At 36.3% G+C, this 12,636-nt stretch overlaps 1 protein-coding gene across 1 annotated transcript; it reads left to right on the plus strand.

Moving 5' to 3' along the window:
* Positions 1–3,898: 3,898 nt before the first annotated feature.
* On the plus strand, positions 3,899–10,641 carry LOC113089886 (pyrroline-5-carboxylate reductase 2-like). The gene is made up of 8 exons (XM_026256123.1): positions 3,899–4,053; positions 4,440–4,525; positions 5,054–5,124; positions 5,224–5,403; positions 6,438–6,659; positions 7,620–7,712; positions 8,077–8,240; positions 9,808–10,641. The coding sequence occupies exons 2-8, from the start codon at positions 4,459–4,461 to the stop codon at positions 9,965–9,967; spliced, it is 957 nt and encodes a 318-aa protein (XP_026111908.1). The 5' UTR covers positions 3,899–4,053; positions 4,440–4,458; the 3' UTR covers positions 9,968–10,641.
* The last annotated feature ends 1,995 nt before the right edge of the window (positions 10,642–12,636 follow it).

Below are 12,636 nucleotides of genomic sequence, written 5' to 3' on the forward strand. Positions count from 1 at the left end.
TCTCTCAATTCTGAGATATAAAGTTAAAACAAGATATTATCTCGCAATTCTGAGAAATAAAGTTAAAACAAGATATTATCTCGCAATTCTGAGGAATAAAGTTAAAACAAGATATTATCTCGCAGTTCTGAGAAATAAAGTTAAAACAAGATATTATCTCACAATTCTGAGAAATAAAGTTAAAACAAGATATTATCTCGCAGTTCTGAGATATAAAGTTAAAACAAGATATTATCTCTCAATTCTGAGAAATAAAGTTAAAACAAGATATTATCTCGCAGTTCTGAGATATAAAGTTAAAACAAGATATTATCCCGCAGTTCTGAGATATAAAGTTAAAACAAGATATTATCTTTCAATTCTGAGATATAAAGTTAAAGCAAGATATTATCTCGCAATTCTGAGAAATAAAGTTAAAACAAGATATTATCTCTCAATTCTGAGATATAAAGTTAAAGCAAGATATTATCTCGCAATTCTGAGAAATAAAGTTAAAACAAGATATTATCCCGCAATTCTGAAAAATAAAGTTAATACAAGATATTATCTTGCGGTTCTAAGAAGTAAAGTTAAAACAAGATATTATCTTGCAATTCTGATAAATAAAGTTAAAACAAGATATTATCCCGCAATTCTTATAAATAAAGTTAAAAGAAGATATTATCTTGCGGTTCTGAGAAATAAAGTTAAAACAAGATATTATCTTGCAGTTCTGAGAAATAAAGTTAAAACAAGATATTATCTCGCAGTTCTGAGATATAAAGTTAAAACAAGATATTATCTTGCAGTTCTGAGAAATAAAGTTAAAACAAGATATTATCCCGCAATTCTGATAAATAAAGTTAAAACAAGATATTATCTCGCAGTTCTGAGATATAAAGTTAAAACAAGATATTATCTCACAGTTCTGATAAATAAAGTTAAAACAAGATATTATCTCGCAGTTCTGAGATATAAAGTTAAAACAAGATATTATCTGACATTTCTGAAAAAAGTTACAACTGCAAGGCAAACTGACAATTCTAAGAAAAATAGTCAAATAGTTGTATCTCAGCCAAATATCGTCCTATCCTAACAAACCATACAACAATGGAAAGATTATTTATTCAGCTTTCAGGTGTTTAATTGATCCTTATGACTGGTTTTGTGGTCCAGGGTCACAAATACACATCTCTGTGATGCATGCTATCAGCAACCTGACGCCTCCTTTGTGTGAAAGCAGTTAATCCTGCAGTAATTTCAGCGTTTGCGATAAGAGCAGAAAACAGAAAGCGCGGGAAAACTGTGAGTGGGCACCTTTCTCTCTCCTTCTCTCTCTCTCTCTCTCTCTCTCTTTCTTTCTGCTCCAAATGAGCCCCTTAAGAAAAACCGTCAATCTGTGGATTTGGCATCCGTCTCCGTCTAATCACAGTGACAGAATTCGTCGTCCGCGCTTCGCCTGGATTCCTTTTCAGACAGAACTGATTCATGTATTTGGGTATTTTTAATAAATCTGAGGGGATTTGAGGGAGAAAGCCAATGAGTGTCGGTACGCTCCGCCGGGCAAAGAGAGGCATATTGTGCCCACGCCGTGGGACTTTAATTAACTTATTAAAAGAGGCAGACGGGCAAAGTTTGGCTCACTCGAACTTTCTGTCAAGAAGCGCAAATGTTTCCCGCGTTTCGCCCCGAGGTGAGGCACTCGCTCGCTGGCAGACAGACGGTAAAAGTGGCGGAATGAACGCTGGACAGATGAGTGAGACAGCAGCTGTCTGTATATTTAGCACACAGGCATGAACACTATTCAGACACATTCTCTCTCAGCTGCTCACTAAAATACAAGCACATGATCGGGGCGGGGGGGGGGGATTAAGATGGTCAGGGGCCCCTAGGCTGCTCTTTGTGTGAGGGCCCCCCTTAATCATTATGCTTTTTATTTAGTGCCATACGTGGTCCACACACACAAACACACACACACACACACACACACACACACACACAAACACACACACACACACTGAGACAGCCGTCCTACAGTGTTTCCTCTACATTCCCAGTGTCTCCACAGGGTTTTGTGCACTGGTTCCTCTAATCAAGAGGGTTGTGCAGATGTAAGAAAATTCAGTTCATTTTAAATTTAAAAGCATAAATCAGGTGCATTTTGAAAGCAGAATCAAGTTACTATATCAATGAAGAATGTGCTCTTTCTAAGTCGTAGTCATTTATTTAGTGGTTGCATAGATATGAATGTGATGGTAGGGAACAATTTAGACTATAAACATTATTATAAAAGCTACCAATGCCGTTCTGTCAAAATCAGGGAGTGATTTTTCTCCTCGCCTTTTGTCGTTTGATTATCATTAATGGCAATGCCGACACTTAACTCAAGACATGAGACGAGATTTTTACACATTTGTAAAAAAAAAATCAAAATAACTTTAACTAATCAGCTTGTAATAAATTCACCTTTCTGGGTATGAATTATTAAATGTAGTAAAAACAACAACACTCAAGCACTGCAACAGGTTTTCTCGAACGTTTGACCTCATAACTGAACGCCTTTTAACAAATTTAAAATAGAAATGAAAACAGCTCTTTCTTACTCATATTAAGAGCGTTTATTGTATTAACTTTGAAATCTGATTATTATTTGATATGTCAGGCTTTACAGGGTTAATAGTCATGTTCAACTGCTACTGAGTCTTTTGTCTGTAAACCGTGGACAAAACAACCCTGAATCCTTTTAATATTTAGAAAGGGAATTTCGAGTTACTCTCCTGGCTTTGGATAAACATACTTGAGGTTCTTTTATAATCGTCTTAAGCTGATGGAGAGCGTCTGTGCTGAGGGATGCAGTCTGGGCATGCATGACCTCTGACCTCTGACCTGAAGCATCATCTGGGGTTCAGCGCTGCTGTATCACAGACAGAACTCTGATTTTCACGTGTAACTGGAGTGACAAAAAATCCTAAAGGAATGCTAGTGGAATTTCAATCATAATTTTGGACCAATCCTGTTTTAGAATTATTATTATTTTTATTTTTTTGAGCATTTGTAGTTTTTATTAGCGTTTTATATATATATATATATATATATATATATATATATATATATATATATATATATATATATATATATATATAATTACATTTAGATAAAAAAATATTGCAAGTTTAGTTCTATTATTTACATTTTTATTTATATCAGCTAGTAATTTTAGGACTTCAGTGTAAGCTTATTTTATCTAGTTTTATTTAATCTAATATTTATATTTTATTCTGTTTCAAATTCATGTCAATTAAAAATTTTTGTAAATAGTTTTCAGTTTAGTTAACAAAAATAAACCTGGTTCCAGTAAGATCTAATGTACTCTTATTTTCAGTTCAAGTTAAAACAAATTGTGCTTTGCAATTTTGAGAAGTTGATAAAAAAAAAAAAATTAACAAAAGGATATAAATAAATAATTATGTTGTATTTTATAAATAATCCAAAACATTTGGTTTTATTCAGTGCATTTAGCATTTAAAATCAATAATTGAAATAACATTTATTGCAACCTCTGTTAGTTTAATAAAAGGTTCTGAACAATATTTCTCTCTTTGTTAAAGTTACATTGTTATGTAAATTACTGTAAATTCATAAGTATTATGGTGCCATTGTAATATGTAGGAAGGATTTAATTGTTTTTTAACAGTTAATTTGTACATCGTGTCGTGAGACGTGTCCACACACACACACACACACACACACACACACACACACACACACACACACACACACACACACACACACACACACACACACACACACGTCCATCCTTTTGTCTACACAGGAACTGATGCAACAAGAGCGCTCCGTTGCAAGCCCCGCCCTCGTTGATATACTGCGCTGATTGGTTTAACGCCACAGCATTTCGTCTCTCATTGGTCGGTTCGCGCGTCACTCAGAGTCCGTCCCGCTGCACATGTAGTGAAGGAAGCCACGTTGACATCAATTAGTGTTTTTTTTTTTTACACAGTTTGATCAACTAAAACACCGAACCGGTTCTTCCGTTCCCCGTGAATCTCGGCGGAGGTGAGAAAATGTTCCGTTTCTTGAGATGATGAAATACTTAGACAATCTTGATAATGATGTGTCAGGCTGCAGCATTATACTAACAATAACATTTATAGACTGCATGTCTCTGTGTATGATAACAGAATTACTGTAGCTGATGTCCAGTGAAACTAGACACATTCTGCAAATGTTCTGATGACGTTCTGATGTCGCAATGTAGCAAATAACACGAGTGTGCTCGATGCTACAATGTAACAAGTTTAAGCGCGCGGTTGATGTTGCACACAAGTTGCATTGTTTTTTTTTTTTATTCTCTTCCAGTTGTGTTGCGACACAGTATTACGTCAGTGTCAAAGGTCATGGTTTTGATTTTAAAATGAATTGTGAATGTGATGTTTTGTCAGGTGTGTGGTCTTCATCAGGATGAGTGTGGGCTTCATCGGAGCGGGTCAGCTGGCACATGCCCTGGTCAAGGGCTTCACAGCAGCGGGTCAGAACTGGGTCATCATGACCTTCTCTAATCAACTGTAGTCTCACGACTCCTCTGTAATGTGTTCACATACACTACTGGCCGGAAAAGCTTGAAGAAGTCTCTTCTGCTCAGCAAGGCTGCATTTATTTGATCAAAAACGCTGTAGAAAATTGTGAAATATTAATACAATCTAAAACAGCAGTGTTCTATGTAAATATCTGTTAAACTGTAATTTATTTCTGTGATCAAACCTGGATTTCTGAAGACCATGTGACAATGGAGTAATGATGCTTAAAATACAACTTTGCTTCACAGAAATAAATTACAGTTTAACAGAGATTCACACAGAAATCAGCTGTTTTAGATTGCATTAATATTTCACAATTTTTACAGTATTTTTGATTAAATAAACCCAGCCTTGGTGAGCAGAAGAGCGTATGTTTTGACGAGTGTATGTTGTATTTCTGAGGATATAAACCACACAATTAAAGTGACAGTGTATTAATTCCACGACTTGTACTTGATCCTCATTGGTCTGTTTTTCAGGTGTGATCACTGCCAACAGAATCACAGCAAGTTCACCAGACACAGATCTGCAGACAGTCTCCGGCCTGCGGGTGTGTGAACCTGAACCTTTGTGTGTGTGAGAGAGAGAGAGAGAGTGTGTGTGCTTTTCTAATAAGAAGTGTTTCTTCTCTTCCTTGATGCGTTCTCAGAAAATGGGCGTCAATTTCACTACGAGCAACAAGGAAGCGGCGCACAAGAGTGACGTTCTGTTCCTGGCCGTCAAACCACACATCATCCCGTTCGTTCTGGATGAGATCGGTCCAGATATCGAGGAGCGTCATCTGATCGTGTCCTGCGCCGCTGGAGTCACCATCAGCTCCATCGAGAAGGTGATTAACCTGTCCACCAGTGAAGATGAAGTCCCTCACATCATCAGAGATCAGGAGGAGTTTGTTTCTTCATCAGATGCAATGCTGTATTTCTCCAAACCTGAAGAAGAAACAAACGAGTGATTGACTGTCATCAACATCTCATTAATTATGCTGAAGCTCGTCTCCCTCCGGTTATCTGTTTTTCTCTTTTATCAAACACATGAGCGTTTCTTCCTCTGTATTGTTCTTGGCTCGTTCAGCTTCTGTTTTGATCGTCTCTTATTTTCTACTTCTGACTAAATGCAGTTTCTTCATCGCTTCGATTATTTTGCGTGGACGTCTGAGGATTCTGGAAGTAGAAATCACATATTTTTTCCATCGAGGTTTTAAACAATAACATTTACACTTTACATTTTACACGTAAAGTGTACGTTTGAATTTGTTTCATTATTTATCATTTATTTTTTGTTTAATTTAGAAGTTTTTGTTTATTTTTCATGTTTTCACTTTAATTTTAGTTGAAATTATTTATGAATAAATTTGACATTATATTTTCCCTTTTTTCTAACATTAATTTTTTTTTTTTAGCATTTCACTACACAATTATATTTTTTATATATTTTTTTATTTTATTTATAGTTTAGTTTTGTATTTCAAGGTTTCACTTTAATTTTACTTCAAATTAATTACTAATACATTTTTTATTACCCCCCCCCCCTTAAAATTTTTTTCATTAAACATTTTTTTTCAATTTATTTTTTCATACATTTTTTAAAATAAGTGTATATATAATTTTATACCTAAATCAGTTTATTTCAGCTAGTTGTTAAGGCAGCATTTCTCATGCAGTGTTTTAAGATCGAGATGCAATTTTTGGGTAATATTCTGAATTGGGTTTTATTTTTTCTGCTTTCATAATAAGTTTGAGTCATTTTGTTGTTGTTTTTTTGTCATTTTTTTAATCAGTTTTTTATTTTATACATTTTTAATTTTTATAAATAGTCATGAATGCAGATGAATAATCGTGTGTGTGTGTGTGTGTGTGTGTGCAGAAGCTGCTCCAGTACCGCGCGGCTCCTAAAGTGATGCGGTGTATGACGAACACGCCGGTGGTGGTGCGCGAGGGGGCCACGGTTTACGCCACAGGAAGTCACGCCGAGGTGGAGGACGGGAAGCTCCTGGAGCAGCTGATGGCCAGCGTGGGCTTCTGCACCGAGGTGGAGGAGGATCTGATCGATGCCGTGACGGGTCTCAGCGGCAGCGGACCTGCTTACGTGAGCTCAGCTTCACACACACCGAAGGAAGAGATGCAGTACTGCACTGAGTTAATGTGGAGACACTATTGCTCACACGTTTATAAGAATGTCTCTTCTGCTCAGCAAGGCTGCATTTATTTGATCTAAAACATGTTAAAAATACAGAAATATTATTCTGATTTAAAACATCTGTTTTCTGTGTGAATCTGTGTTAAAGTGTAATTTATTTCTGTGATGCTCCGCTGTATTTTCAGCATCATTCCTCCAGTCTTCAGTGTCACATGATCTTCAGAAATCAGAATAATGTGATGATTTACTGCTCAAGAAACATTAATTATTATTATCAGTGTTGTGCTGCACAATATTTTTATGATAATCTACTGTTTAAAAAGTTTGGAGTCCATTCTTTTAATTTAATTAATACTTTTATTCATCAAGGCTGCATTAAATTTATTAAAAGTGTCAGTAAATACATTCATAATGTTACAAATGATTTCTATTTCAAATCAAAGCTGTTCTTTTGAACTTCCTGTTCATCTGTGAATCCTGAAAAATAAAATGCATCACAGTTTCCACAAAAATAAATATGATAATAATCAGAAATGTTTCTTGAGCAGTAAATCATCATATTATTCTGATTTCTGAAGATCATGTGACACTGAAGACTGGAGGAATGATGCTGAAAATACAGCGGAGCATCACAGAAATACATTACACTTTAACACAGATTCACACAGAAAACAGATGATTTACATTAGAATAATATTTCACAATTTTGAACATAATTTAGATCAAATAAATGCAGCCTTGCTGTGCAGAAAAGACAAAAAAGATTTTCACTGGTAGTTTAACATTTCATGGATGTATTAAAAAAATATTAATCTTAAATGACTTGTGTCATTAATATGAGCTGGTGTTAAAAACGAGCGAACTGTAGCCGTGTGTTCAGAGATGAAGTGAAGCTCTTGTGTTCGTCAGGCGTTCACGGCTCTGGATGCTCTGGCTGACGGCGGGGTGAAGATGGGGTTGCCACGGCGACTGGCGGTCAGACTGGGAGCTCAAGCTTTATTGGTACTTCAGGTCACATGACTCGTGCATGATGCAAACATTACACACATGCTGCATTTATTACTGGGGATGCAACGATATATTCAAACTGAAGCTGAAGTTCCTTCTAAAGAAAAGCTTGAATTACTGACAGCTAGAGGTTTAAACACAGTCCAGACTCCAAACATCTCTCTCAAGTCTAGACATTGTGATTTCTCAGGTCTCCTTTAGACTTCAGCTACAAGTCAATTCACTCACTTTACTCTGACTTCAGGTTTCTGAGTTAAGAACATGGGTTCCTAATTCTCAAAGTGCACTAGATAGAAGAATTGAACTTTTAGATATCGCCTGGTGTGCTTCATACGGTCATGTCTTTATTCTGTGGTAGGGAGCAGCTAAGATGCTTCTGGACTCGGAGCAGCACCCGGGACAGCTGAAGGACAACGTCTGCTCACCAGGGGGCGCTACCATCCACGCCCTGCACTTCCTGGAGAGCGGAGGCTTCCGGAGTCTCCTCATCAACGCTGTGGAGGCGTCCTGCATCCGGACCAGGTGACCACAGACGCTCGCCCTAAACACATCACCATAACACATTCAGGGATATCAAATAATAGTTGTTTTTTATCTTCGATTTGAGTTTAATGTTTGTATTCCCCAAGATACGTTATTTCTTTGTTGGCATAAATCCACTGTAAACGCTTCCGGATACAGACATAACCTGGGTCTTTATTAAAGAAGACATGCAAGACGTGAAAAATATACAAAAGTGAGGTTTACAGTAAAGATGTTGATGATGTATACAGTTTATTTTAATATAAAATATGTAGCACTCTAAAATTGCTATTAAATCAAATTCATATGTCTAACCAAGTTATGTTGCAAATCAGAAGTTATCACAGAAATTGTGGTTCCTGTGAGATTTTGTTTTTTTTACACTATATATCAAACATAACCACTGGGATGCACCCAAACTGAACTATTCTGATGCAGGTTTCTGTCACAAATCAATTAATTTCTGACACAACATTACATATGTATTTGTGTGTGTGTGTTTTCATATTTGAATATATACCCCTAAAAGTGTGACCTAAACCTGAGATACAAACATTTAGAGACAGATTACAAAAATGTAAGCATTGATAACATTTAATTGTAAACCTAATAATCTAATGCTGAACAACAGCTGATGGACTTATGGATCAAGCGTGTTTGATAATGAGTTTTGAGGAGATAGTGAGTGAAATAAGTGTTCAATTACTTTAGATAATTTACCTTTAGGGGTACGGCAGTCTGTAAAGCTTAAAAAAAAAAAAAAAAAAACAATTAGTCAAATTTTAGCAACAATTACATTTCTAGAGCCTTATGAAATCCATTTTAATCAAAAAAAGCATCATGTTTAATGCATTGAAAATATTAAATGTATAGTTTAACAGTTTTAAAAATTTTAGGGCCCTATGAAAAATCTAATATTTAGATTTTGAAAAATCTAATATTTGGTTAATATAAAATATTAACCAAATTCAATTTATTTTTTTAATTCTTTAAATTTTTAACAACTGAAAAGCATGTAAAATCAATAGAATTTTGTAAAACTTTACCAGTTGTTTAATGCTTTTTACAATAACAGGGCCCTATGAAATTTTTTATTTTTATTTTTTCAGAAATTCAGTTTTAATATTTATTAATTAATATAAATGTACTAGAAATGGCAGTAATCAAATTTATTCATAAAACTTTAGCGGTGTAATTAATATTTTAACATCTAATAAAAATTCAACAGTTTATTTTATTTCAAAGTGCACCACAACAGAGGTTATTATTATTATTATTATTATTATTTGAGAAGTACATTCTTCTGTGCAATAGTAATATATTTATATTATAAGTTATAAAGTGTATTTTGGTTGGTTTTAGTAAAGACCTTTGATTTAAAGTATGGTCAGATAAACACAAACTTTAAATGAAATGCAAAGTGTGTATATTAGTACTTTAGAATAGAATAGTAACATCTTCTCTCAATTGAATGATATGCAACTTTTAATGCTAAGTAAGGTGTAAAGACGCCCTTTGTGGGTTCTCCCCTGTTGTTATTCGCTCACTCCTCCTGTGTTTCTCTCAGAGAGCTGCAGTTTCTGGCCGATCAGGAGAAGATCTCGCCCGCCGCCATCAAGAAGACGACGCTGGATAAAGTGCTGCAGCAGCCGGGCGTCTCGTCCACATCAGTCGCCACCAAGAGCAGAGTCAACCTGTTCAACAACAGGACTGGGGTCAAGAAGTGAACACACACACACAGGACAATACAAGAGCTGTGCCGTCCATCCACACACACACACATTCAGACTGAAATGCATTATGGGTCTCCTGTTACTCTGGTACAGTATTACACCGGGAAACACAAGGCATAAATATTATTAACATTAACTATGTGCACCTTCATATCTATAAAGTCCATGACAATTCAAAGGGAATAATGTAAAAGGTTTCTGTAGTATTAAAATAGACACATGATGGACGTTTTGCTTACATGAACAGTCAGACTTGTTGATTTTGCTTTGGTTAATAAGATATCAGAACCCCCTCTAGCAATGCCCTGGATAACAACTTTTATTTTGCTTTTTAAATTGGATTTATTCTCAGGATTTCTTCTGAATACCTTACCTGTAACTTCTTTCTGAAGCATTTTATCAGGATGTATTTGTTGTTTGTTCTTTTTAAAATTCTGGAGAAAATCATGAATGTCAAACGGCCAAAGTGTTTTTAAACCAATTATCAGGCGTGAAGCATCTTTCTGTTTGTCTGTTCTGTGTATTTCTATCGCAGACTATGAAAACTGCATAAACGGTGCTGAAAGTTAAAGAAAAGCTGTTTTTGCTTATGTTCGTGGTTTTATTTCCGTCTGCTTCATTGATGAACTGTGTACAGACGTGTAATTAAAGAAAGCGCAAACTATGAATAATTTATGTTTCTTTAAGCAAATTAGCTGAAGGTTTTTCTCTGAAAGCCATTACTCAACTCTAGAGAACACACACTTCAGGTGCTGAACACTGAAACCACCAGCATTGTGCAAGTCTTCTCAGTAGTCGCTTGTTCCTTGTGCTTTACAGTAAACTGTTTCTCCATGTGATTGCGAAAGGATTTCATGATTCTAGACTAGTTATCATCATAGTCAAAGATGGCACTTAATCAGATGCACCATTTTCTCCTGCTGACCCATAAAACAGGTGAAAAAAAATCCCACAGGTGAGTTCTAGAAATGCTAAAAACAGACACCTTAGCAACTGCATGGCAATGTGTTAAAAAGTTATTCTTGATACCTTAGGAACCCTATAGCAATGCAATGGCAACAACTTAACATACCTCCTGGTACCAAAACAAACAACCTAACAACAACTCACAACACCCTAGCAATGCTCTGGTAACCACTAAAAATACTGTTGCAACGCCATGGCAACAACTCAAAACACTGTATCGCAACACCATGGCAACAATTCAAAACACTGTATAGCAACACTATGGCAACAACTCAAAACACTGTATCGCAACACCATGGCAACAATTCAAAACACTGTATAGCAACACTATGGCAATAACTCAAAACACCGTATAGCAACACCATGGCAACAACTCAAAACACCGTATAGCAACACTATGGCAACAACTCAAAACACCGTATAGCAACACCATGGCAACAACTCAAAACACCGTTTAGCAACACCATTGCAACAACTCAAAACACTGTAAAGCAACATGATGGCAACAACTCAAAACACTGTATAGCAACGCCATGGCAATAACTCAAAACACTGTATAGCAACGCCATGGCAACAACTCAAAACACTGTATAGCAACATGATGGCAACAACTCAAAACACCGTATAGCAACGCCATGGCAATAACTCAAAACACTGTATAGCAACGCCATGGCAACAACTCAAAACACTGTATAGCAACATGATGGCAACAACTCAAAACACCGTATAGCAACGCCATGGCAATAACTCAAAACACTGTATAGCAACGCCATGGCAATAACTCAAAACACTGTATAGCAACATGATGGCAACAACTCAAAACACCGTATAGCAACGCCATGGCAACAACTCAAAACACCATTTAGCAACACCATGGCAACAACTCAAAACACTGTATAGCAACACTATGACAACAACTCAAAACACAGTTTAGCAACACTATGGCAACAACTCAAAACACCGTATAGCAACACCATGGCAACAACTCAAAACACAGTTTAGCAACACTATGGCAACAACTCAAAACACCGTATAGCAACACCATGGCAACAACTCAAAACACCATTTAGCAACACCATGGCAACAACTTAAAACACCGTTTAGCAACACCATGGCAACAACTCAAAACACTGTATAGCAACACCATGGCAACAACTCAAAACACTGTATAGCAACATGATGGCAACAACTCAAAACACCGTATAGCAACGCCATGGCAATAACTCAAAACACCGTATAGCAACGCCATGGCAATAACTCAAAACACTGTATAGCAACGCCATGGCAATAACTCAAAACACTGTATAGCAACATGATGGCAACAACTCAAAACACTGTATAGCAACATGATGGCAACAACTCAAAACACCGTATAGCAACGCCATGGCAACAACTCAAAACACTGTATAGCAACATGATGGCAACAACTCAAAACACCGTATAGCAACGCCATGGCAACAACTCAAAACACCATTTAGCAGCACTATGGCAACAACTCAAAACACCGTATAGCAACACCATGGCAACAACTCAAAACACAGTTTAGCAACACTATGGCAACAACTCAAAACACTGTATAGCAACACCATGGCAACAACTCAAAACACAGTTTAGCAACACTATGGCAACAACTCAAAACACCGTATAGCAACACCATGGCAACAACTCAAAACACCATTTAGCAACACCATGGCAAC

The sequence above is a fragment of the Carassius auratus genome, unplaced genomic scaffold (assembly GCF_003368295.1).
Source record: "Carassius auratus strain Wakin unplaced genomic scaffold, ASM336829v1 scaf_tig00051388, whole genome shotgun sequence".
NCBI classification, from domain to species: domain Eukaryota; kingdom Metazoa; phylum Chordata; class Actinopteri; order Cypriniformes; family Cyprinidae; genus Carassius; species Carassius auratus.